General features: G+C 40.4%; 1 protein-coding gene across 2 annotated transcripts in view; it reads right to left on the reverse strand.

Annotated features, from left to right (window-relative positions):
* Positions 1-26897, reverse strand: part of GUCY2C (guanylate cyclase 2C) — a 78393-nt gene that overhangs the window by 13417 nt on the left and 38079 nt on the right. For both annotated transcript variants that reach the window (XM_032855049.1, XM_032855050.1), the window contains 11 exons: positions 21551-21632; positions 18564-18669; positions 15507-15569; positions 14880-14951; positions 14280-14384; positions 9527-9613; positions 8269-8401; positions 5701-5838; positions 4853-4941; positions 3155-3246; positions 57-215 (listed from right to left, as the gene is read on the reverse strand). In XM_032855049.1, the coding sequence (XP_032710940.1) occupies positions 57-215; positions 3155-3246; positions 4853-4941; positions 5701-5838; positions 8269-8401; positions 9527-9613; positions 14280-14384; positions 14880-14951; positions 15507-15569; positions 18564-18669; positions 21551-21632 (1126 nt within the window). The remainder of the gene's footprint in view (positions 1-56; positions 216-3154; positions 3247-4852; positions 4942-5700; positions 5839-8268; positions 8402-9526; positions 9614-14279; positions 14385-14879; positions 14952-15506; positions 15570-18563; positions 18670-21550; positions 21633-26897) is intronic.

Here is a 26897-nt window from a genome sequence, read left to right on the forward strand (position 1 = left end):
ACAAGGCAGACCTGCGGAATCCTGTGAAACTTACCAGGCAGGAGGACTTGCCTTACCTTGGGAGCAACATAAAATTAAGTCTGTCGGCTCTGTCCCTCTCTGCCTTGTACAGCTGGGTCCTTTCCTCCACCAGGTGTTCCAGATTCCGAGAATAGAGCTGGAGACGTCGGATTAAAGTGTCCATATAACTTTCACTTTTCTGGTCGTGAAATAGGCTGTATATGGTAATAGATAAAGAGCATAAACATCCAGTAACAAAGTGGGAAAATATGATACGACAGTTAATGAAAGAAAAAAAATAAAAATGGCCAACACACATTTAACAAAATTAACCTCTGGAAAAATTAAATAGAAATAGATGTAAGTTTTTTTTGTTTTTGTTTTTAAAGAAAACCAAATGTTAGAACAAGGGTAATCAATGGAGGTAAGGAAGTAAAACATACACTATGACCCTTCTGGAGGGACGGCCTGGCAAAATGTGTCATGAACTTAAAAAGGACACACTGATCAGTCCACCAGTGCTACTTCTAGGAACTATCCAAAGGAAGCAACAGGAATGTGCTGAGAAGTAACTACAAGAGAAGCTGGAGCATTCTTTATAATAACAAACATATTAAGAAAAAAAAGTTGATAAAATGGCAAAAATGATTGTTTTTAACTTCTGAAAACCAGTGATCATCTACTGACAAATGGGTGATGTTTCTTCTTTCTTGTTTGCTTATACCTGTTTTCTGAAATTTTAATAATTTACAGTACAGGGAGAACTTTTTTTTTTTTTTTTTGAAGGTTCTAGCAGTGGTAAATGCAACGATAAGAGAAGGATCAAGAAAAGCAAAGCCGAGGGGTGCCTGGATGGCTCAGTCAGTTAAGCACCTGCCTCAGCTCGGGTGGTGATACTGGGGTCCTTGCATCGAGCCCTGCACTGGGCTCCCTGCCTCACCGGAAGCCTGCTGCTTCTCTCTCTCCTTCTGCTGTTCCTCCTGCTTATGCGCTCTCCCCCTCTCTTTCTCTCTCCTTCTGTCAAGTAAATAAATAAAATATTTAGAAACAACAACAACAACAACAACAACTCTGAGCCTTCTATTACCTCCTTAGAACAGAGAGCCGGGCTCCCACAGCAAAAAACCCAACTCGAATGATTTGTTAGGCCAAGGAGACTTAGAGCAGATGCCAGCTTTTGGCAATGCCAGGTGGGTCTCGGTGCAGGGCTTGTCAGGATGTACACTGAGTGCCCGCAGCATTGTTCAGGATAGAGATAATGTTTATAACATAAATGGTGCCATTGAATGGGCTAATAAACCCTACCACCGACTATTACACCAACAATCTAAGTGCCCACTTCCAAGCTCAAGGAGAAGATGGCCTCTGTCACAATCCCCTGGGTGGGGAGGGATGTTTGTTAAAAATTCGATGTTTCTGAGTCCTACCCAGACCTAAATGACTGGAAACCACTAAGCTTGGGATTGTGAAATGGTGTTTTTTTAACAAGTTCCCCAGGGGTCCTTCCTCGAGGCCAGTACAGCATCTAGTTTGGTGAGGGAGCAGGTGTAAAGGATGAAGATAGATTACCATCCTTCATGATGAATTGATTCAATTAAAACAGTTTTCTCAACCTTGACTGCATACTTTAATCACTGGAGGAGCTATTAATACTCCTGATGCCAGCCTGCTCCCCAGAGCAATGACATCAGACTCTCTGGGGCAGGACTCTGGCACTGGTTTTTCAACCCCCCCCACCAACCCACCCCAGGCCATCTCGGTGTGCAGCCAGTTTTGAGAACCACCCTATTCAAGGCCAAGTACTGGGGGCCCGGTTTATCTTCATGAGTTTACATTTCATCTGTCACACATACAGTCCCATTTGATCTTAGTAAAAGGTCTGTGAAGAAATGAAAAATGGGCAAGAATTGCATCGTTTATTATTTTCTGCTCCGTTCACACAAATGAAAGATTAGATGTACCAATCAATGACCACCCTTCCATGATTTCACTCGACCTCATCTCAGACCTGGGCTTTTCGGCTCATTAAGTATCTGAATCATTGACTTAATGACAACTACGGAGAATTAGGGCTGGAAGGAATTGCCAAAATCGTCCTATTCAAATACAGTTTTACTAATAAGAAAATTGACATCTAGTTAGGGTAAGCATTTTGCTCAATGTCCCACAGTAAGCTACTACTAGATCCTAGTCTAGAAATCAGAACTACTCTTACTTCACAGTTATTTTTCTCACTCTGCACTGTATATAACTGAAACATGGAAAATCTAGTATTGAAACTTACTGGGTAACTGTGTGCTTTTTTGTTTTTGTTTTTGTTTTGGGTCCTGAATTATAATCTGATTCAGGGCACAAGTCTTAAGTACCAAAGGCCAAAGTTGTTGATTTTAGGATCTTAAGAAACTTCTTGAGCTTAAGAATTATTCAATGGCTTTGCAGATTCATAGGACTCATGCCGGTCTCCTAAATACCAATTACCTGCAGAAGGGTCAGGGAACTTATTCACATTTAAAGATTTTACTTATTTATGAGAGAGAGCATGAGCACACGAGTAGGGGGGAGAGGCTAAAGGGAGAAGAAGACAGATTTCTGAGCACAGAGCCAGACAGGTGGTGGGGAGGGGAGGGCTTTATCCCAGAACCCTGGGATAAAGACCTGAGCCAAAGGCAGATGCCTAACCAACTGAGCCACCCAGGTGCCCCAGGGAACTATATTTTTAACAGACATATTTATGATCAGTCAGAATTTATTTTTTAATCGGGCAAGAGCCGCTCTCGAGTATTTAACTTTTCAAGTGATTATTCCATGAGAAAATGGTCTGCCTGTCCCCATCTCCTTGTATTTTTTTTTTAAGATTTTATTATTTATTTCACAGAGAGAGAGAGAGAGACAGCAAAAGAGGGAACACAAGCAGGGGGAGTGGGAGAGGGGGAAGCAGGGACTCAATCCCAGGACCCTGGGATCATGACCTGAGCCGAAGGCAGACACTTAATGACTGAGCCACTCAGGCGCCATCCTTGTAATTTTTTTGAGCAGGTGTTGTGGCCTGAGACTTTTCATTAGAACAGGCATTCCAATCTAAGGTGCCACTGAATGCCAACTCTTATTAGAAAAATCTGAAATTAGTAAGGAAATGTGTAAATTCCCATAATACCCAAATATCTTGGCCAGTGTAGACTCAATTTTCTTGAAATCTGGTCTCTTCTCCGGATCTTCCTCCCAGCAGTTTTTTACAAGTAGATAGACCTGAAAGAAAGAAGGGGTGGACTGGCTTAGGGGGCAGCATCCAATCCTACCGTCTTCCCTCCATGGGAGTAGTTGACGCAGGGAATATTTGCAAAACAACTCAGCTCTGACAATGAGGATGAGATTTCTGAGTTCCCCTGAGTCTGTCTCTGTTTCGCCCCCCCGCACCACCTTGCCTCACTGTTCTAATGGAATGAATGGAAGGAGGCATTTCCCCCCTGAAAGGACATGTGACAAAACTACAGATCTCTCAGTAAGAACTACAAAATGGCTATTTTCCCACTAGAGTGGTCTAGTTCAGGTGTTAAACAGACACACATCCTAAATTAATGAAAAATGTGATTTGGACAAGGCTAGATTATTGGGAGAGACAAAATGCTTTACAGACGTTTGCAAGGTTTCTGTTGCCAAGGACAATAAATTGTTGGGGTTAGTGGGTACGTGGCAGTGATTCTTATAGGAGGCTCTTCCACAAGGGTTTCCAACCAGAGGTACCATCGGAATCATGTGGGAAGGTTTCCAGTTTCTTACGCCCAGACCCTGCCTCAGGAGATTCTGATTTCCAGTAGTTCTTCCGTGTCTGAGTCAACCATGGTCCGGAATCAGATGACCCTCTTTCTGACCTATCAGCAGGGTCAACAGTAACCTAACAATACCTCACCACATCTGTGTCATTCACTTCACTCTGTCTCATCATGTGTCACTTTATCATCTCACATCAAGAAGGATGAGTACAGTATAAAAGAATATTTTTGAGAGAGAGAGAGAGACCATAGTCACATACCTTCTGTTTCACTATATTGTTACAATTGTTCTATAATTATTGTTGTTAATCTCGTACTCTGCCTGATTTATAAACTAAACTTTACCATAGGTATGTATTTGTAGGGAAAAAAAAGAACAGTATTTATAGGACTCAGTGTTATCCGTGGTTTCAGGCATCCACTGGGGGTCTTGGAATGTATCCTGTTTCTAGATGCTAACATACCATTTGTAAATCAGTAGGTAGGATTTACAAGCCTAATAAGGGTGTCACACGGATATCTTGATCTTCTAGGTCCTAAAAATTGAGAATGTGATACGGGCTTCAGGAGCCAGCTCTTTCTTGAGTTGGGAGAGGTGAGAAAGTACGTGGGGAGTGTGACAGGATGATAATAATGGTACCCAAAGGGAATGACCCAGATCTGCCTCTGGAGCCTGCGAATGTCACCTTATTTGGAACAGGGATTTTTGAAGATGTGATGAAGTAATGGACCTTGAGATGGGAACCTTACTGTGGAGTATCTTGGGAGGTACCTGCAATCCCATGAATCCTTATCCATGGGGGAAGTGGAGGGAGATTAGACCAAAGAAGAGATAAGATTGTAACCATGGAGGCAGAGATTGGAGTGTTGGGGCCACATACCAAGGAATGTCAGTAGCCCACAGAAGCTCCTGAAAGAAGAAAGGAATGCAATCTCCTCTAGAGCTTCTGGAGGAAGTATGACCCATTTCAGACCTCTGGCCTCCAGAACTATTAGGCAATAAATCTCAGTTGTTTTAACCCACCGAGTTGCTGACAATTTGTTAGAGCAGCCCAGAAACTCGTGTAGGGGGAGGCACTCACTTCCAGTTCTTTTTCCTCTGCCGTTTCTAGGAATAGATCTGGACGGAAGGGCTTTACTCCGTAGGCATTCTCCACTCTGAAAATCTTCTCTGATGGGATGAGAATAATTGAAATTACAAGAAAGAATGCAGCATGAAAACACTGTAGCTGCAGCCAGACTGAGTTCGTCCCAGCCCCACCCCACAGCGATGGGTGCCCAGGGTGAAGGTCACAGAGCCAAGGCCAGCACTCCAAAGGATGACTGGGCCACCAGGTAAATGGGTCCAATGCCCACTTATACTTGGGAGGTTAGCTTAAGGTTACTAAGCCTTTAAAATGTAACTCAGATACCACTACCTTTAGCAGTTTTCCTCTGAGACCCTAGCCCTCCCTCCCTCCATCCCTTAGACACCCACCCTCCAGAGAGTCAAGACCTGGGACGTAATTGCTCAGTAAGCAAGGACTGGATGAAAGCGAGGAAGCATTTGCCCCCGCGCTGAGAGGACACGTACAAAAACTACAGATCTCCTTTCAGTAGGAACTACAACACTTATGTCCCACTAGAGTGATCTAGTTCAGGTGTTAAACAGACACATGCCTTTTGTTAGACTCGGAAGGGAAGGGGGCGGGGACTATAAAGAGAGTCTTTAACTGACAATAATAATACTGCCAGTGACAACACCTGGCATGTTACGCTCTTCTGAGCGCTCTAACATTCACAGTCGACCCTTCCGTAGCCCTGTGCCATGTGCAGGGCGGATATGCCATCAGTTTTGCAGATGAGGGGACTGAGCTGTGATCACAAAGAGGTGAGGTCAGCCTGGAATGCAGGCTCCCCGAGAGCGCAGATGAATGAGTCCGACTCCTACCATTCTGGTCCCGGCAGCTCAACGTGTAGAAGGTTTCTCTCCGCAGGATGATCTCCTGGGCAATGATCCCGTAGCTGTACACGTCTCCTTTCTGGGAGATGTTGGCTTGGCGGAGGTGCTCCGGGGCTGTCCACAGGTCTGTGCATTCAGCATTGAGATTGCAAAGTCGAGGGAGATGAGTGGCCCATAGGTCTCCAACCCGCTTTTGTTCTTGAAGTCTCTATAACATGTACCCTGAATCCGAGTGGCCTTGAATTTATATGTCCCAAACTTTGGAGGAGTTTATGCTAATGCTGGTGACAGTGGTGGGGCGGGGGACACACACCCTTGCCTTTTAAGCGGACTATGAAATGTCAGGATTTGGGTGAGGTCACATAGCAACGTCTTCCCTAAAACTTCTGGGATCAAAGTGCTGAAAACCCTCCAGCCTATCTAGAGCAGCTCCTGGTGTACAGGAAGTGCTCGGGAAATATATGTAGAACGAGAGTGGTAGAATATGAGCAGCTGAGGATTTAATAGCTTTTGGGACGTATGGCATACATCTATGAAAACCTTCATAAATAAAAAAATATATAAATTTATATATTTTTATTGTAAAATATAAAATGCATTTATATATTTTGTGTCATGTAAAAATATTATGTTTAATATATATGAATGCATGTTTAAATACATTTAAATAAAGAGCCTATCACTGATATTTTGCAGATGGGACCTATTGGCAGCCTCTAAATCCGCCATTGCTCACAGATGTGTTTTTCTGGATTCCCAAGGTATCCTTTAAAAAATAATTCATGCAATTTGGGTGCCTGGGTGGCTCAGTTGGTTAAGTGTTTGCCTTCGGCTCAGGTTATGATCCCAGGGTTTGGGGATCGAGACCCGAGCCAGGCTCCCTGTTCAGCCAGGAGTCTGCTTCTCCCTCTGACCCCCTGCCCCACTCGTGCTCTCTCTTTTTCTCATAAAAATAAAAAAAATTAAAACAAAATAATGCATACGATTTTCTCACATTTTGTGCCTGCTACTTCTGAACACTTCCCATGTAGTTCACTTCATACCAGTGAAGCGCTTCTGTGTTCCATGGTTGGTTCCTACAGACACTTGGGTTTTGAACACTATTACATAGCTTATTTAGTAACAATAAGGGCATACCATTACCTTTCCTCCATCCCATGTAAATTTTCTAGGATCACCTAGCTAGCTCCTTCTAAACTTCTTGCGATTCCTGTCTTCAGTGGTTTCAGTGAAAAGAATCTATGGACCCATGTTGTGAGGTGCAGCGGCATGCCTGAGCTGAAGAAGGTTTTCCTCATTTGGTTTGCCATCTAAATGTTCATTACCTTTTTGAATTTATGTCTTCTTAATTTAGGTGACTTGTGATTCCTATACTATTGATCCTAATGGTTTGGGGTCATAGAAAAGGTAAGCAGATCTACGTGTTAAAATTTCAGGTAACCAACAGCACAGACAGGTAGGTATAACTGGTTGGTGTTCAAGAGAAGAGCATTTGACCAGCAATTCATCTGATTTTGGGTTGTGGTGAGTCCCTAATGAAGGAGATTTGTTCCTCCACATGTAGATATTTATCAAGGATTTACTGGATTGAGTCCAATGTCATGCTTGATGTGACTGAAGAAGTAGGAGAATTATAATTTTTCTTTCATTTATTTGTTTTTTAAAATTAATTTATTTTCATTTGTTTATTTTAAGCGGGCTCCATGCCCAGTGTGGAGCCCAGTGTGGGGCTTGAACTCCCGACCCTGAGACCAAGAACCGAGCTGAGTTCAAGAGTTGTACGCTTAACCAACTGAGCCACCCAGGTGCCCCATGATTTTTCTTTTATGAAGGGAAAACTGAAGGATTGCCAAAGAAAATTAGAAACAGAATTTAAGTTTTGGATCTAGGTGGTATTTTAAGGCATTATATATGAGGGCTAGATTTCTGAGGCTGTTTGACCCTGAGTTATAGTAAAAAATGGATAAATGTTCAACATGAAAGACCCTATAAACACTGCAAATCACTTTTCTTTGTGTTACTTTTTTTGATGCTTATTACAACCCAGAAAGGGATAGGTAAGAATAATTTTACTAGTAAGAGAGTTTTTCCCCTTATCATTATAATTTCTTATCATTATCACAGATAAATGAATGAGAGTTTGGAAATAGGTCTTCGGCCTTGAATTCTGTCTTCCTGGGCAAATATCTTGGGCTCTTGGAGCCTCAATTCTGTCTTCTACAAAGGAAGAGGGTTAGAGTGGTTGATTTCTATGTCTCTTAAGACTCTAACCTTGTCTATTTTTTCACCCAGTTCTGCTTCCACAGCCAGTAATTTCTTGGTGATTTCCTCCCTGATAATCAAGAACCACACAGATGAAGGAAAGCCACAGAGAGGGTTTGCTCGACTCAAGAAGGACTTGTTGGAAACTGACAAGGGTGACGTGCTGGAGGACCAGCCAGCTCTTTCCTCCTGTGGCTCCAAGTCTTTATTTTCTGACCAGCATCACCACACCCTTACATGGACTTGTGGGAATTTTTTTCAGGGAAACCAGTAAAAATGTCATTCATTACAGACCTTTTTTGGGAGGCAAAATGGAATTGCAGCCAAAATCAGTGATCTTCACCACCATTCTACTGTCTACCACACAGTTGGTGGACTTCAGGCGGCCATGGACTTCGGTCTTACTAGAGTGCAGGTATGACATACCCTGTAATTTTTCGGATGACAGGGAGACAGATAGGACACTCTTTAGCTTCTTGATTATTTAAAGAAAGAAGTGACATTCTGAAACCATTTCAGCATGCCGATAGAATCACATGACCAGATTTTAAATTTAGTTCCATTAATTTTACTTTAAAAATACTAATGCCTTAATATTTGCCTCAGCATTGCATCTTAAGAGGCAATTGACTGTGGTTAAATGGTTACATCTAATATGAAACAAAGTGTTGATCCTAATTTTTTTTTTTTAAGTGTTTCTGCTGACCACTTACTCCATCTGTGATCTTGGGTGTATCTCTGGTCTTCTACGTCAGTTAAAAAAATATGAATAATACAGCCTTGCCTTTCTGAAAGGATGAGCTAGGCTTGTTATGTTTTAAAATATAATTGGTCTCATTCTATTTTGAAAGAGTCTGTTTCCTTCAGTTATGAAAGGGGAAGGCTTCCCCTCCACCCCACCCTAGGTTTTCGGGCTGTAGTGTTTCCCTCTGGTGGCCAGATGTGTCCTTGCAGAAATTGGTTTTCAGCCTGGATCATAGGAATGAAAAGTGGCAAAGAGGGTGGGGATTCTATAATGTTTTAAAAAATTGATTCTGATCCTAGATGACTTTCAGGTGATTTAAGACTGTATCAAACAGGTCAATCTTGGGACGGATTTTTCTTCATTCTTGAATGAGGTCCTGGTCACTGCTATCCACTTCCTTTTTCATATCTTATCTGGGAATATTCATGTTCAAAGTCATTATTGCCTTATGCAAGAGGGTTGCCTGCCCTTAATAGATTCTTGTAAAAGGTTGAAGATTGGTGTCTTGCATGTAGCTTAATATGATTTTGCTTTCTAGGAAGTCTAAGAAAATGTGTGCCCCAAACTCAGAAAGAAAAAATATGAACATAAAACGTAGAGCTTGTGTATAGAACATTTACTTGTACTAAGCATCATATGAAGCACATGCATTATTTACAAAATCCTCAAAACAACCCTCTGACATAGGTTCTATTTTTATTATCATTTTACAGGTTAAGAAACCAATGCTCAGAGAGGTTGAAAGCCTGCTAGATCTGTTTTCCTTTTTCATTTTCATAAATGCCTTCATGTTTGCAGGTCTCTTACCTTAGCAATATCATACAAGACTGAGATCTTAAACTCCCAATCCATGAATGTACCATCGGGGTAGGAGATGGTGTCATTTAAAACTTCCTGAACAACAGAAAAAGAAAAGAAGTTGTCGCAAGGAGGGATACTGTGGAGAGACGATTAGAGGTTAATAATGATCTAATCACGGGGACCTGGGGCTCAGAAACAAACTGAAAAAACTCTGTCACCCTGGGTTTCTTAAAATGTATTTCTTTTCTTCCCTACGAAACATTGGGCGGCTCTCACAGCAATGAAATGAGCAGGAGATAACCCGAGTATCCCAAATCCTGGTTCTTCTACCTGCCAGGGGTGAAGGAATGAGCAGACACCTGCCTGGAACGTGGGTTGTTGGTCCACTTCGCAGGTGGCTGGGCTGCAGGGTCTTGCTCACTGAAATTCCCCTATTGTGTTTCAACCAGGAATTGCTATTCAGGAATCCCTTCCTTAGGCTTATGTTTTATGATCAGTTGCATCCATTAGCTTACAGCCCTAAGTTTTCTTTATGTTTACCAGGTCCCCTGTCAATAAGAGTGAGATCTTGTATTTTGCATGCATTGTTTCACCTAGAATTTTGCACTCACCATTTTAATACGATGATGGTTCTATCAAGATACAGGGTTTTAGCAAAGCTAGTAACTATTCTTCACAGTAAAACTTGAACAGCCGAACAATAGCTCCATCTGACCTTTAGTTTTAACTCAGGCACTGCACCAATAATTTCCAAAGAAGGGGCCAAAGTCATTAATCATGTCAGATAAGGCTGCCTTGGCTGTGGGTTCCAGGCCAGGCTAAGGGAGGGAAATTAGGAGCAGACAGACTCTAAAGTAATTCTTTCCCTTAGCACCTGACATATTTTGTATTTTTATTTAGGATCTCTTCTCCCTATGAAAATGTAAACTCTGTGATAATCTTTGCTCTGTATCTGCAATATCTAGACCAACGTCTGGCATGAATAGATGGCTCATAACTATTTGTTGCCTAAATGAATCAATTGTTCCTAATAAGGTTAGCCAACGCGTTGTTGTATATTTATGAGATGGGAAGCATATTGTCTTTATCTAGGGAGAGACTGGTCCATTTGTTTCCTTATAAAAGTAGGTTTGGATGGGATTTGCCATGGATGGAAGCCTAAAGGGATTATGTCAGGGAGGGAACTATAAAATTTGCATTGGCACAGCCTTTGCTTTGAGATTCAAGACACAAAGGAGTCATTTCCTGGAGAAGGGTCTGCTGTCTGCTCCCAACATGAGTTAGCAATGCCAGAAGGGGGCCTAGGACCGCTCAGGTAATAGTCGTTTCCTACTTTAGGGCAGAGCGCCGAAAAACGCTACCTAAATATTGACTGGGCATTTTAGGGATTAAAAGGCCAAATGAAACCCTTGACTAAGCCCTGTGAATTGGTATTCTAAAATTTCATCTCACAGAAATCAAATGAATCAGTTTTGGTCTAGCCCTCCTATGAACAACATTTCTATAGATGGTCGCTGACTTACAATGGTTCAACTTACAATTCTTTTACTTCGTAACAGTGGTGTGAAAGTGCTATGTATCCAGTAGAGACCCTACTCTAGATTTTGAATCTGGATCATTTCCCCTGGGCTGGCGATTCATGATGCTGGGCAGTGCGCCCCCAGCCAGCCACTTGATCACGGGGTAAATAACTAATACACTTACAACCGTTCTCTGCTCATAAAGCCCTCCCGTTTCTCATTTTCAGTACAGTGTTCAGTACATTACATGAGATACTCAACTCTTTATCATGAACAGGCTTTGTGTTAGAAGACTTTGCCCAGCTATAGGCTAATAATGTAAGCATTCTGAACACATTTAAGGTTGGCCAGGCTAAGCTACACTGTTTGGTTGTTTAGATGTATTAAATGCATTTTTGACTTGAGATATTTTCAACTTAGGATGGTTTTATGGGCATGTAACCCATTGTAAATCAAGGAAGCTCTATAATTTTGAAAGACCTGAAGCTGTTATTATTAGGAATGTATGTTTATTTTATATCAGCATCAATTTAAATAATAATTTTCAGCACTGATTAAAATCATCATATGAGTTTTCCATGACCTTTTGATAATGATGTATTATATTAATATTTTTTCTTTCATAGAATTAACCATATCTGACTATATTATGCTTTTTATACACACCTGGCTTAGAGTTACTAGTATTTCATTTATAACTTTTCCACCTAATTTCATAAATGTGGTTAGTCTTTAATCATATTTTACCATCAACTTTATGTTAGCCTTGTTGAATATTAAATGAATTTAGAAGATGTTCATTTTTCATTTAACATTAGAATAGTATTTATGTGAACAACAAGAATTATTTTTTGAAGTTTTAAAGAATTAAGTTGAATCTGGTATTATCTATAATGGAAATTATAATTTCTTGTTTTTTTTTTTTTTTTTTTTTTGTTAAAGAGAGGTAGACTGTCATGTGCAGCGCCTCATTTGTTTGGAGGTTCTAGTAGGGGAGTGCAGCTACTTGTAAACCCTTGACTGAAGGATGGTCCTCTCCTCTATCGGGGAAGGTTGTCGTCCTCTCTGATGGAGTGTGCAGCTTTGGGAGGGATGTACATGGAGTGGTAAGGAAGGAAGGGGACAACTGTCTAGCCAGCCAGATCAGCCGAATCAACCCTGGTGATCAATGGGGTGAAAGATATCACAGCCAGATGGCCCTCACATCCTCTTGTATTATTATTGTCCTAAAGTTTTTAGTTTTTGAGTCAAATTTCCATGATTATTTATATTGTTCTGAAATTTTTCTTTTTTTTAAGATTTCATAATTTAATAGCCATGAAGTAATCTTTCACAACTGAAAATACCTTTTTTTCATAGCTTTATTTTTTATTCCCATTTTCATTTAAAAATTTTAATTAGAAGTAGGAGAGGCTTTTATGGGCTTTTTTTCAGTCAAAGTTCTTATTTAAATTCCAATTAGTTAACAAACAGTGTAATATTAGTTTCAGGTATAGAATTTACTAATTCAACATTTACATATAACACCCAGTGCTCATCAAAACAAGTGCCTTCCTTAATCCACATCACCCATTTAACCCATCCCTACCCACCTCCCATCTGGTAACCATCAGTTGGTTCTCTACAAAGTCTTATTTTAAAAATAATCAATTTTTAAACTGGATTATTAGGTTTTTGGGTGTTGAGTTTTATAAGTTCTTTATAGATTTTGGATACTAGCCCTTTATCAGAGATGTCATTTGTAAATATCTTCTTCCATTCCATAGGTTGCCTTTAGTTTTGCTGCTTGTTTCCTTCACTGTGCAGAAGCTTTTTATTTTGATGAAGTCCCAATAATTCATTTTTGCTTTTGATTCCCTTGCCTCAGGAGACGTGTCTATTAAGAAGTTGTTGGGGCCAATGTCAAAGCTTTTATGTTTTATATTTAAAAAACCTCATGAAAGTACTTTAAAATTCTTTTTAATAATAATTAAACTTTGTAAGTTTCCTTTCCTTGGGCCATAGTTATTCTTCTAAATTTTTCATTGAATAGATTATTTTTTAAGGAGAAAATAGCATTTAGGGCTATTATTTTTTTCCTTGGGGGTAGTTTTGAGTTTATGCCACACATTTTGAAAGCTACTCTTCTTTTTTTTGAATTGAATCAAAGCTTATTTAAAAAAATTCTAAGTGATTAATTTTAAAATTTTATTATTTAAAAATTATATTGTATTGTGACTATTTGGACCTCTTTGAAGTTGCTGCTGCCCCGATTCTTAGTATTTTGGCTTTGTTGTAGGGCAGACAATGAGGTTATTTTTAATTAAGACAATTAAGAAACTATGTCTGAATGTAGCTCAAAGGCAGTGACCACACATCCTTGCTTGCTTGGATCCAGTTACAGTTTTTATCTGCTGTTCCAACATAATTGCTATAGTATCCCTTTCCTTCTCAAAGTATTCTGATAAACTATATGGTCACCCTACTCAAAGGTATTTAGAAGGCTGAAAGCTCTTGTAACATATGCCTAGAACGTGCTCAAGGTGAGGTGCAAATATTTCCATGCTCTTTGATCCAATTATCCTGGATTCCTTTCTGCTCCTGCCCATTTCCCCATTCCAGTCCTGTTTCTGCTTGAAACTTGACTTTGTTTCTTGTACGTAAATGGTTCTCATGTATTCCTGCCCTTCTGAACTACCCAGCGATTTGATATTCCTAGCTTGAAGCTTTGTTCTTCCCAAGAACTTGGTTCAGCCCTGTCTTACTTGTTCTTTCTGCTTTGGACTTGCTCAGCCAGAATGCCTGACCACATCTGGCAACTGCTGGGCCACCCTTAATCCCTCCCAAAGGAGAGAAAGGTGGGAATTTAGACTGTAGCAGAACCAGGACTTATGGACAAGTCTCCAGTGCTTATCTGATGCTATCATAATGACTATCCATTTTTCTTTTAGTATAAAAGCAAATTTGCAAGTAAAATAAAATGAATTTAGAGGTACTCACTTTCCCACATCTATTCTCCAGCTTTTCAATCTACACTCCTATTTTTGGCTTGGTTTTTGTGTTTTGTATTTTGGTAAAGATGTAATAAGACTGGTTGAGAAAGTCTAAGTGATCTAATTGGAAAGCATATGGACCTACCACTTTTTCCTAATAATTCTCTGATATTCTTTCACTGGGTAAACAATTTAACATTTCTACTCAACACTGTTTTTCCCATACGGCTGGCCAGTTAGGAAACAGGAAATGATCACAGTTCTTACCCGGAGGGATCCTCTCTCGCAGTATTCGATCACCCCGTAGATCATGGTATCAAGCTTCACTGTGCCGTAGAACTTAGTGAGGTTGTAGTAGTCAATCTGAAGCAACTAAGATAATGTGTTTAATTATAAAGCAAGTCAGCCAGAGAGCAGGGCCACGGTAAGAACTAATATGCTAATAAGACATGCATGCCATGCTTCAGGTCTTTGGGAAGACCTACTGTTCCTGGTATATTGGAATGTCAGCACATTCCTCATGGACACTATGTCTTCCTCAACAGTTTTTCTTTTATCAGCAAGGAGACTGGAAGATGAACCTCTGACAACGTTCTAATAATATCAGGGCCATTTTCAAGGACATGCTAGTAGATTTCTAATACATTTTACACCAGTAAACACCACTCTTCAACTTCTGTTGGCTGAATTTTCAACAAGGAGAAGTAGAGTCTCTCCCATTTCTTGGTCTGAGGGTTTTTTTTTTTTTTTTTTTTTTTTTTTAAATTCCATCCCCCATAGCATCTGTATCCACCAGGAACTTGAGTGCTCTGGAAAGATGGAGTGAAGCTATTTCTCATTTAAGAATTTCAAGTAAGGGACACATACCTTGTTCAATTCTATCTTCTGTTTCTCAGTGAAATTGCCATCGTTGTGCTTGAAATCCTTTAGAATGACTCGCTGCAAAGATCATTTGAATTAAGGAGATAATGTTGTAGCATGACCACGTACGTGCATATTATAGTAATTTGTTGTGTGTCTATCTTCCCCTCATACTGCAAGCTCTGGAGAGCAGTGACATGATTTTATTGATATTCACATCCTGGGTGCGTAGACCCTGGCATAGGCTCAGGTCTGCATGTTTCTTTAAGAATGGGTAAATGAAGAGGGATGGCCCAGGGAGGAAGGAAGATACAAAACCCCCTTATAGGATTATATCCCCACTGTGGCGAGCCACGGTGTCATCCTATGGTTGGTGGTTTGGGCAATTTTCTCTTTTTCCTTCCTACTCTCTACCCCTCTTAAAAATTCTATTTGTCCTTCAGTTTGTCCAGGACTATGAGTTTTGTAACTGTGAAGCACAGCCCTGCCCATCTCTGTGAAAAGTTCCAGGAACAACCCCGTGGGTCAACCCGCGCCATTACACGGTCAATGTCAGGGACCAGGGCAACAATGAGCAGAAGGCCTGGAACACAGCCTGACTGAGAGTTCAGAGAAGCAGAGGAGACTAGTCACCTTTTTGTCGTATTTGCACTGTCGGAGTCTCTGAATTGTATCTCGTCTCTTGTCATCATCGATCTGGCACAAGAAAAGACTGATTATTAGAGAAACTTTCTATCTTGTCCCATCTACTGCAAAGTCAGAGAAAGAGGCTCTGCTGGTGGGTTGTTGGTTCACAGTGTGCTGGGCAGGCTCCCAGCAACACTGTGACAATTGCCTTGTGTTTCCCTGTCACTACTACTTCCCTCCCCACCAAGGTCTTCCCTCCAGATATCTACCTCTCCTGGCCCATTCTGCTGGGAATCATAGTCTGTGGCTACAGACAGGTGCTCCCAGGGGAGCCTGTTGAGCCCTTGAGTTTCAAACTTACACCTCAGGGCCCAATTAGCAATGCAAGTAAGGACACTGGGTGGGGTGCCTCAGGGGGCAGCCATCAGCTCTGGGTTTAGCCTAGAGTTGCCCAATCACCTGATTTGTCAAAAGAAGCTAGTAATATGGATTTTCCTATGCCATTTCCCAAATTTTTATATTTGGCAATTAATTTTAAAAGATGTTAAATAGTGACTGAAACAAGATACAGACACACACACACACACACACACACATGCACATGCACATACACACACACACATACCACTGTAGGCTAGATATGGCTCTTGGTCTGCCAGACTTCTGGTGTCAAGGCAGAAAAAAAGATTGAGAACTATTGCATCTTATAATTTGGTTCTCATAGAAACCTGTGATGTATTATGATATTGGTTCAAACTTACCCCTCAGGACCTTTTGAAATGGGAGCAAAATAAACTATATCAAATTCCAAGCATGTAGCCTGGCACAGTGCCGATTCAAAAATGTCAGATGTCTTCTCTTCCTCTTCTCATTTTACTAATGGGCCACATGCAGGTTAAATGACACTAAGTGTCACATATGGGCACGTTAAAATCCGAGCTTGCTGCCTTGTCTCATATTCTTTTTTCTGGGCCCTCGATTAGGTCATTTAAACCATTTGAACCTCAGTACTTTCTCTGGGAAATTCTGACATGGGTATTGGGCATCAAACACAACAACGTTTGTGAATTTTTTTTGCAAATTTAAGTATTTTATCCTCAAATGAGTTATCTTCATCATTGTTTTCATCTGTCACTCTTCCCTTTGACCTTCCTGACTTCTCTCTGTGTCTGGCTGCTTTGGTTTTCTGTCCCTTTCTGAACTCGTACAGGGATGTAGTCTTTCTCATCCCGTCCCTTGGTCTTGTTTCCTTATCTCTGCTTTCAGCGTGCACCGGGGACTTGAACAGCTTCCTGTCTGGTGGTGTGGCATTTCCCCTCTGGCTGACCTTCTTGGGCTTTCTCCCTGTTCCACTTGACTCACAGCACTGGAAAACCTCTCCTGACAGCTCGTCCTTGTCCACCTGCTTCCCAGCTTGCCTGAAACTCAGAGTGACTGTGACTCCTCATGCCCCGAATCACCTCTTGGGTCTTAAGCTTATTGCCCCAAAGACTCTCTTAGGCAGGTGAGTGGCTAATCTGATGAATTAATGCATAAAAGTTCTGTAATGTCTGATGAGGGATGGATGGGTTCTATGTCTAGGAATATCTACATTTGAAGAAAACAGAGACACAGTATTTTAGGCTTCATTGAAAAGAACAAATATGAAATGTGGGCTTTGAGGCAGCAGGGGAGGCTCGTGAGGAGGGGAGGCACGGCTGGATGTGTGTGGAGGTGGGCCACGTGGGAGCCCATCCTGGTCTCACACCAGAGGTGGAGGAGCACTCACTCCTTCTAGAGGTCTCCTTCCTGCTTCCGGGGGTACTGCCAGTTCATCACTTAGGTCTAGAAATTCTCCCTCGGGGAGTCCAATAATGTTACGGTCATTTGTACCTTTCTATGAATTACTGCAGGATGGATTTTATCCTGATGCTTGCCTGAGGTAGAGTGGTCTTTGCAAATAGGAGTTTTATGTGTGAGGTTCCCAGCGCCACAGAGTGTCATTCAGAACAGAGCATTATTGGCGACAAGAGAGGTCTAGTCTTGGTACAGCATGAGGGGCTCCTAGTTCTTAGAGCATGACCTGTAGGGGACAGATGGAGTGCCAGGAGCTAAGCACACACCCAACCCAGGCTGCAATTTTACTTTTGCTGATTTTAGGCAGGGAGGCAACTCAAGTCACGCTCTCCTGTTGACTTGGCCCTGGGCTGGGGAACCCCGCTATGCCCTTCATGTGGAGGTTCTGGGTCTCCTTCTTCTCTTAGTGTGTTTTGGTATAAAAACTCTGTAAGAATATGGTGAATGGTAGGTTTTAGGATCTTAGACTTCACAGTTAGACACACTAGGTTCAAACTATGACCACGTTCCCCAGGTTCTAACCCTGTTACCTCACAGGGCTCATGGGAAGACAAAACAGGTCTAAGAAGGGTTCAGTAAGTGTCCACTCTTATTATTTGCAGTAATCCTGTTCATAAGCTGTGCATGACCCTGCACTGCTTTCTAACCCCACATCCTTTGGTTTCCTCATCAGCAAAGCCGTGATAAAGTTTAACTCGTGAATTCCTTGTGGTAAGCACCGCCGATGGGACCACTGGGCTCCAGCACTGGCTGCCCTGAAGGTGAGTGATTACTCCTGGCTGCTGTTGTATGTCCTGGCTGAGGGAGATGCAGGCAAATGTCAGCAGAGGCCTTTTTCTTCCACAGCCAGCAAGATAAGCCATACATCCTTAGCGTGGGCAGAGTTGCAGCCAAGGCTTAGGGGAGCGCAAAAGCTCTGTCCGTTTCTACATTGCTTCCATGACAAATGCACACCATATGCATTTCCCTTCTGGGTCAGAAGTAAAGAGGAAGTAACACACTAAATCTTGGCCTCCATGAAGGGTTCATTGGATCCACCAGCTGACATTTAGGGCACTGGAGGATCAAAGGGAAGACGGGAAGTTGAGAATCAGAAAATGTCTAAGTCTTAGATTCTCAAGCAAATGATCCCTGCTTGGCCCATTTCTTACTGTGCTACCAGTCTTGTCAAATACCTGGCAAGTTGCACCAGCCCTAGAATTCCTCAACAGGTGAGGTTTGCCTTACCTTCAGGCTAATTTGATTGGTCTCATTGGTCTCCAGAGGAAAGATATTTTCAGGAGGAATGTGGGACCATTTTTTCTGACGAAGTTCATGTTCTTTTTTATATTTTCTATGAAAGGAACAGAACCAGTCAATAGGTATTTATTAACATTCATGTCATTTTGCTTCTGGACACTAAGAGAAATTTAGAACCCTGATTTTCTCAGGTAGATATGTGGTGAGAGTTGTTAGCCCAATGGTATGACTCCATGTTCTCCAAACTGGTGAATGCTGATCATTAGGTCATCTGTAAGGATTTCTGATGATGGTTTATTTTTTTCTTCCTTCCTCCCTTCCTTTCTTTTATTTCTTTTCTTTCCATTTCATTTCATTGTCTTAGTCCTTCACTAAGGCAGCCCTTCACTATTATAAAGAATCTGAACAGATGATATGGAAAGAGTAAGGAAAAAACAGACACAATTCAAGACTGGTAAGCTTGAAAAGCAAATATGTTAATTTTTAAGCCACCAGAGAATACACTAAATTCCTAAACAAGCCTGTTCTTTTTATGCATTTATGCCTTTGAAAAACAAGTATATGAAGAAAATAGAAAAGCACGGAGAAAATGTAACATGTATTTCAGCATTCAAAATGTCACTGTTTTACATGTTTTCCCAGATAGTACAGATAAAGCAGAATTCTTGGGTTATAAGAAACACTTACAACTTTGCAGATATTGTCAAACTGTTTCCCAAAGTGGTTATACCACTTCCCAGCCTTCCAACATGAGAATTCCCATTTCTTCCAGATTCTTAACATTTGGTAATATCAAACTTTTTTTTTTTTTAACCATTATGATGTATGTGAGATGGTGTTTATTGTTTTGGGTTTCATTTCTTTTTTTTATTATAGAGAGATCCAGTATCTTTTCAAATACTTTCTAGCTATTTTACAGAATATATAGTTATATAAATTCATTCAAAATTTTGCCCATACGTCATAATTTCATGAGTTCCCTATATATTCTACAAAACAGATCCTTAGTCCTTTTGAGTTGAAGTATTTTCTTTTAGTTTATTGCTCATTTTAACTTTGTTGTATAGAACATTTAGTTTTTATTGTGGCCACATTTATTTTGTTTCTTTTATGACTTTTCTTTTTTATCTTAACTGAGAAACATTTTCCCACTTGAGATCATAAAGTCTTTTTCTATTAATGTCCTCTTAGTTTTGAGGTTTGAATTTCACCTTTAAGTCTTTATTCCATTTATAATCCATATGGAATGAATTCTATATTTGTGTATGGTTTCAGGTAGGATTTTAATTTCATTTTTTCCATGTTGCAAACTTACTATGCCAACATCATTTCCCAATTGACTTGTAATGTCACCCCTAGCATATTCCAAATTCTCATGCTTGCTGTATCTGCTTCTGGAATCTGAATTGGCCTGTTTGTCTTTGAGTTTATCTTTGCTTGTTTGCTTATCATTATTTGACAAACTTCTACCTACGCACCTTCTTAGGTCATTCGTGATGCCCTTCTTAATGGATTCTAAGCAGAAATGACTATTTTCTTCCTATGCTTCCATCTAGCTCCGAGTATTCCTCTATTAATCACATATAAAACAGCATATCATTGACCAATGATTATGATCCTGGAGCCAAGAAGGCTTTTGGCCTTAAAGGCTCTCATCTCTTCATTTGAAGAGACTCCACATTCCAAGAGTCATGTGTCCTTCATACTGGAACAGAGGTTGTCATAAATCATTCACTACTTTCCTTATATAAGCAGTTGTAATGGAAAACTCCAAGGATAACATGTATCTACCAGATCTCCTTGTGGACACACCATTGGGAAGCCCTGTCTCTGCCTGTTTCCATCTGTTACTGTCTCTCACCTTTGATTTCCTCCCTACCTTAACCTGACACTCATTTGGACTTGGTTTCTGAAGGAAAACAGCTGCATCTCTGACCTTGCTCTTGACTGGCTTTATTCTCCTCAAATTTTGGTTTCTGGTTATCTTCAACTAAATGGCCATCATACACAATATATGTGTATACACAGCTCAAATTTGGGGTAAGCAGTTACAGCAGTCAAGTTCTTCCTTCAGACTGAACAGAACAATCGACTTCCTTTCTTGGAGAAACCGTTACCTGACATATAATAGACTGGACTCTCTCGTGAGACAGTACAGTGCTACACAGATCAAAGTGTGTGATGTGAAGAGAAAAATTGTTGTCCGGTACAGTTAGGAAATGGAGGCGATCCTGACAATATAACAGGATGGAAAGTTTTATCTATTTAACATACACAGATTAGTGTAGTGTGGCATTCACTCATTCATTTATACGTTCAACAAATATTTCTGAGTATACACTATGCCTCTAACACTGTGCTGGGCATTTCCTCTGTCCAAATTGAGTAGAACAACCATGAAACTGAGGGTCAGAAGGCTTGAGTGCTAGTTTTGGTCCTACAGCTACCTGGTGATGTGACACCAGACAAGCCATTTGGTTTTTTGGGTCTCTTTCCCCATGCTACAATGGGAGGTTTGAAGTAGATAATTTCTGGACTTTTCCAGCCTGAACACTAAATAATATAGAGATTGAAATTTCCCACAACATACCAATAAGACAGCAGAAGAGCTATTTCCACCTATAGGATGCCTATTGTATAGTAGTCACTATCCACAGCTTATTTCAAGTTCTCACAACAGTTCGGATGAGGATACTGAAGTTAAGTAACATGTAATAATACACTAAAACCCCACCACTAGTAAGTCACAGAACTGAGACAGATATGAGTTCAGGTGTCTTGAACTGATCCATTCAATACTACTCTGCCCTTGGTGTGGTCTTTGATGCAGAATGCCTTCATGATCTTAGATCTGTCTAGACACCTTCTTGTGAATGTACATTATCCTTGAATGACATCAGACTTCTGCATCTCCCTGCCCTCCCCCACCCCAACCCACTCTCTGGACACAGCAAGACAAAAAGGGTGGTGGGTACCTCAGCACCAGAAGAGCAATGAGCAGGAGCAGAACCACAGCTCCTGTGAGAGTGAAGACTGCAATCAACAGGACGTGAGGGCCTGTGGCAGAAAAGACAGTGAAAAATGCATTAGTAAGGAAACACATTGAAAGGAATAAGAAAACACATAAGGAAACACATGAAAAACATTTCAAAGATTCTAGATGTATAATCTAATTTGAAGAAGGGAGAAGGAGAGAACTTTGAAAAAAAAAAAACTCATCTTTTACGAATCTCTTCATTGGTAATATAGGTCCTGTATCTGTGGTCTCTGAGGAAAACTACCTGGATTATGCTAGGGGAAGTGGTTTAATGTCAACAGTCCTTAGAGTCTGCACACTGTATCTCTTATGGGAATCACCAAAGGTTACAAGAACATGAAATAGTTTCCAGTATGTAAATAATTTTGGTGGAAACCCACCTGATGTCCTTGAAACCAATATACCTAAGAAGAATTCACAGAGGAAGAAAGAGTCAACTATGTTTTTAAAAGATTTTATATATTTATTTGAGAGGGAGAGAGAGAGAGAGAAAAAGAGGAAGAAAGAGACTCTGCAAGCGGTGGGAGGGAGAAAGACAAGCAGTCTCCACTTGCTGAGCGTGGAGACTGACGCAGGGCTTGATCTCACAATCCTGAATCATGACCTGAGTCGAAATCAAGAGTTGGACACTTAACCGACTGAGTCACCCGAGGCCCCAGAGTCAAGTATTTTTCAATACCAAGCACAATCAGAGGAAAAGACAGTCACTGTGGAATATTTAAAGTCAGTGTTGCCTGCTGGTTCTTCCCAAGGGCTCCCAAGAAGTCAATGAAGGATATAAGTGATTTAATTTATTAAAGCACACATATGCAGGTGGAGTTGTAAAGATGAAGGAATTTAAGAGACTGGCAGAAAGGCAAGTAGAATTCAGGAAAATGGGGATCCAACACAAGGAAGCATTGAATCAGAAACTGAAAACGCAGAGGAAGAGGCCTAAACTGAGAAGGACAACAACAGTAAAACTGTACAAGAAAGTCATGGTTCATATATGCCACAATGGATTCTGGTTAGAATAGGAAGTGAGTCCAAGAAGGAAAAATGGAATAGATTCTAAGCAATAGAGTCTTATTTCGCTTTATATAAATAATAATGATGAAAATGTTACTAATTTTCAACTTATAGAATCAACTTATAGGTAAATGACAGAGCATTTATATGGTTACCAAATAAATATTATCGGCTATGACATATTAAAGAAAAATACAGGAGAATCTGGGAGGTAGGAAGGAGGTAGTAGGAAGGATAGAGATAGTAATATCTTCATCTTACCAAATTGGGAAGCAAGAAGCTTTTATTTTATTTTATTTTTTAAAGATTTTATTTATTTATCTGAGAGAGAACAAGTGGAGGGAGAAGGGCAGAGGGAGAGGAACAAGCAGATTCCCCATTGAGCAGGGAGCCCAACATGGGGCTTGGTCCCAGGACCCTGGGATCATAACCTGAGCTGAAGGCAGATGCTTAACCGACTGAGCCACCCAGGAGCTCCATGAAGTTTTTTATATAGTTTGGTAGAACAATACTAGAAGCTTATGCATATTAACTAAAATTACAAAGGTACCCAACAAATGTACTGACAAATATAACTATATTGAGAAAAGGTTAGAAAAGAAGTAGGGGGTGAAGATGAACTAAATCTTTTATCAATACAAGAAATAAACAGATAAGATCCAAAGCTTATGAATCATGAACATATGCATATTATTTAGAAATATGCAATTATGAATACATGCATACTATTATGCATATGAATTATGAATATATGCATATTATTTAGAAATATGCAACAAACTAAAGGCAGAAGTGACTCAGAGACCAGATCTGACAAAGGAGGGACCAGGCACACTCACATTCCATTATGAACATTTTTACTATTGGATTTTAACAGCACGTGCATGAATTTTCTTCACTAAAAATGTCTCCATGCTTTCTATAAGGGGTAACTTGGAAGGATTTATGCTTTGATAACTAACACAGCCCTTGGTCTCTGCTTCTTATCTTGTTTTCTGCTAAGGGGAATTTTTATTTATTATTATTACATTACGTTGGTCACCATACCAGTACATCATTAGTTTTTGATGTAGTGTTCCAAAATTCATTGTTTACATATAACAACCAGTGCTCCATTCAATATGTGCCCTCCTTAATACCCCGACCAGGGTCACCCAGCTCCCCACCCACCTCCCCTCTAAAAGCCTCAGTTTGTTTCTTGGAGTCCACAGTCTCTCATGGTTTGTCTCCCCCTCTGATTCCCCCTTTCACTTTTCCCTTCCATCTCCTAATGTCCTCATGCTATTCCTTATGTTCCACATGTAAGTGGAACCATATGATAATTGACTGTCTCTGCTTGACTTATTTCACTCAGCATAATCTCCTCTAGTCCTGTCCATGTTGATAGAAAAGTTGGGTATTCATCCTTTCTGATGGAGGCATAATATTCCATGGTATATATGGACCATATCTTCTTTATCCACTCGCTTGTTGAAGAGCATCTTAGCTCTTCCCACAGTTTGGCTATTGTGGACATTGCTGCTATGAACATTGGGGTGCATGTAGCCCTTCTTTTCACTACATCTATATCTTTGGGGTAAATGCCCAGTAGTGCAATTGCCGGGTCATAGGGTAGCTCTATTTTTAATTTTTTGAGGAATCTCCACACTGTTTTCTGAAGTGGCTATACCAACTTGCATTCCCACCAACGGTGTAAGAGGGTTAAGGGGGAAATTTTTAACAGTGAAGATGTGAGCTCTGGATTTCTCTTCTCATCACGGCAGAAACAGATTAGTATTTTGCATTTGGATGGGCATATCTGATGGTGCGAATTCTGTTTATTACTGTAATCATCACTCCTATCACCCCCCACCACCAATGCTATTACCACCACTCTCAAGGTTGGTGTGAGAAATAAATTTCTACTCATCAGCAATTCTACTCATCAGTCTACTGAAATGACACATCCCCTAGACTACAGCATGAATTGGGAGAACTGAAGGACTTCTGTCTGCTGGGTCCTCCTGCATCTCAATTCCTATCTGCCCCCGACAGCATGAACATCTCGTCACACTAAATATACTTATGATATTTAAATATACTGTATACTATTTAAATATAATGGTTGTTAATTCAACATATTTTTCAGCTTTGCTTGGTCAAGTCACAGTGGGACATTAGTTCAAAGGTTAAGCTTCAGTTGCCTTCTGGTGGCTGCTATGGTTATCACAGTCTATTTAATTAGATTGACAGTGATGGTAAAATGAGTTTATAAAACCAGGTCATACAATCTGATAGTTGGAAAGAATCTTGGAATCAGTTAACAAATCTCCTGATCTGAAGAAGGAAGAAACTCACACTTAGAGAAGTAAAATGATTAAAATTAATACAGTGTGGCTACGTGTTGAGTAGAAACTCAGGATTTATAGTTATTGTCCTTCCTTCCTTTGTCCCTTCGAAGGCACTTTGTTGGGCATATGTGAATAAAGAATAGACCCAAAACCACAATGAGATACCACTTCACACCAGTCAGAATGGCTAAAATTAACCAGTCAGGAACAACAAATGTTGGCGAGGATGTGCAGAGAGGGGAACCTCCTACACTGTTGGTGGGAAGCAAACAGTATGGAAGTTCTCCAAGAAGTTAAAAATAGAGCTACCCTACAACCCAGCAACTGTACTACTAGGTATTTATCCCAAAGATACAAATGTAGTGATCTGAAGGGGCACCTGCACCACAATGTTTATAGAAGAAATTTCCACAATAGCCAAATTGTGGGAAGAGCTGAGATGTCCATCAACAGGTGAATGGATAAAGAAGATGTGGTATATATACAGAATGGAATATTACTCAGCCATCAAAAAGAATGAAATCTTAACCATTTACATCGACATGGATGGAACTGGACGGTATTATGCTGAGTGAAATAAGTCAATCAGAGGAAGATAATTATATCATTTCACTCATATGCAGAATTTAAAAAACAGAACAGGATCATAGGGGAAGAGAGGAAAAATGAAATGGGAAGAAATCAGAGAGGGAGACAAACCATGAGAGACTCTTAATCATAGGAAACAAACTGAAGGTTGTTGTAGGGGAGGTGGGTGGGCGTATGGGGTAACTGCGTAATGGGCATTGAGGAGGGCACATGATGTGATGAGCACCAGGTGTTAAACATGCAAAGTGACGAATCACTAAACTCTACAACTGAAACTAATGATGTTCTATATGTTGGCTAAGTGAATTTAAATAAAAAAAAATTAGACCCTACATTTAAACAGTGTAGGGTTTAAAAAATGTGTAAACAAGTAAGTATGATATAAATTCTATGTTAGAAGTCTGGTGGGATATAAGCGAGATCAATAGCCTCCTGGGATGCTGAGGAACGTAGAAAAATGAAATTTAAGTTAAATGTTGAAGATGAGCAGCTTCTCATCTTTAGAGGGAGTGATACATTTTAATCAGAGAGATTAGTATCACTAAGGGCCAGGGGCATGAAATTGCAAGACGCTTCACCCTCCCTTTTTTTAAGAAGTAGGTAGAAATTGAAGGAATGGGAAAGGGATTTCAGGTAAGAAGAAAGATAAGGCTGGAGAGGAGGGAAGATTAATGGACATTTTGTGCTATAATAAGCCACTTGGACTTTATGGTTAAAGGGGAGCTGCCAATTAAGTGTTAGCAAAATGTAACAACATGACTGGATCCACGCTTTCATTCTGGTGGCAATGTTGGTTGGATGGGAGGTCGACAGGAAGCAGAACTGAAGCAGGAAGTCAGGTGGATGTTATTGTAACCCAGGAGGCAGATGATGATGGTGTGGATGAGGAACAGGAACAAATGTACCTTGTCCATTGCTGTGTCCCAGGTGCTTCGAACACTGAATGGCACTTGTAAATCTTTGTAGAATGAATGAAATAACAGTGATGATGTTATCTCAGATGAAACATTCTGTTACTTAGGGGGCAGTTGTGTACCCAGATAAAAGACCAGAGGAATATCTTATTGGTATACTATTTGAAAGATTGAGTTACTTTATTTTTAAAGTTTAAAATTAAATGTAGGAATAGCTGAGTAATGAAAAGCTCTGGCTAAATGAATTTTCTGGTTAAACGAGGATGAAGTGAAGTTGCTCAGAATGATACAATGTCCGTGTAATAAGAATAATATAATGTGAATATTTAATGTGATCTCTTTGGGGTAAATAAGGAGAGCTCTCTCAAAAATTACTTTTTGAAGGGTGTCTGGGTGGCTCAGTGGGTTAAGTGTCTGCTTTTGGCTCAGGTCATCATCCCAGGGT

Source organism: Lontra canadensis, unplaced genomic scaffold (genome assembly GCF_010015895.1).
Source record: "Lontra canadensis isolate GAN:19392208 unplaced genomic scaffold, GSC_riverotter_1.0 scaffold9, whole genome shotgun sequence".
Classification (NCBI taxonomy): Eukaryota; Metazoa; Chordata; class Mammalia; order Carnivora; family Mustelidae; genus Lontra; species Lontra canadensis.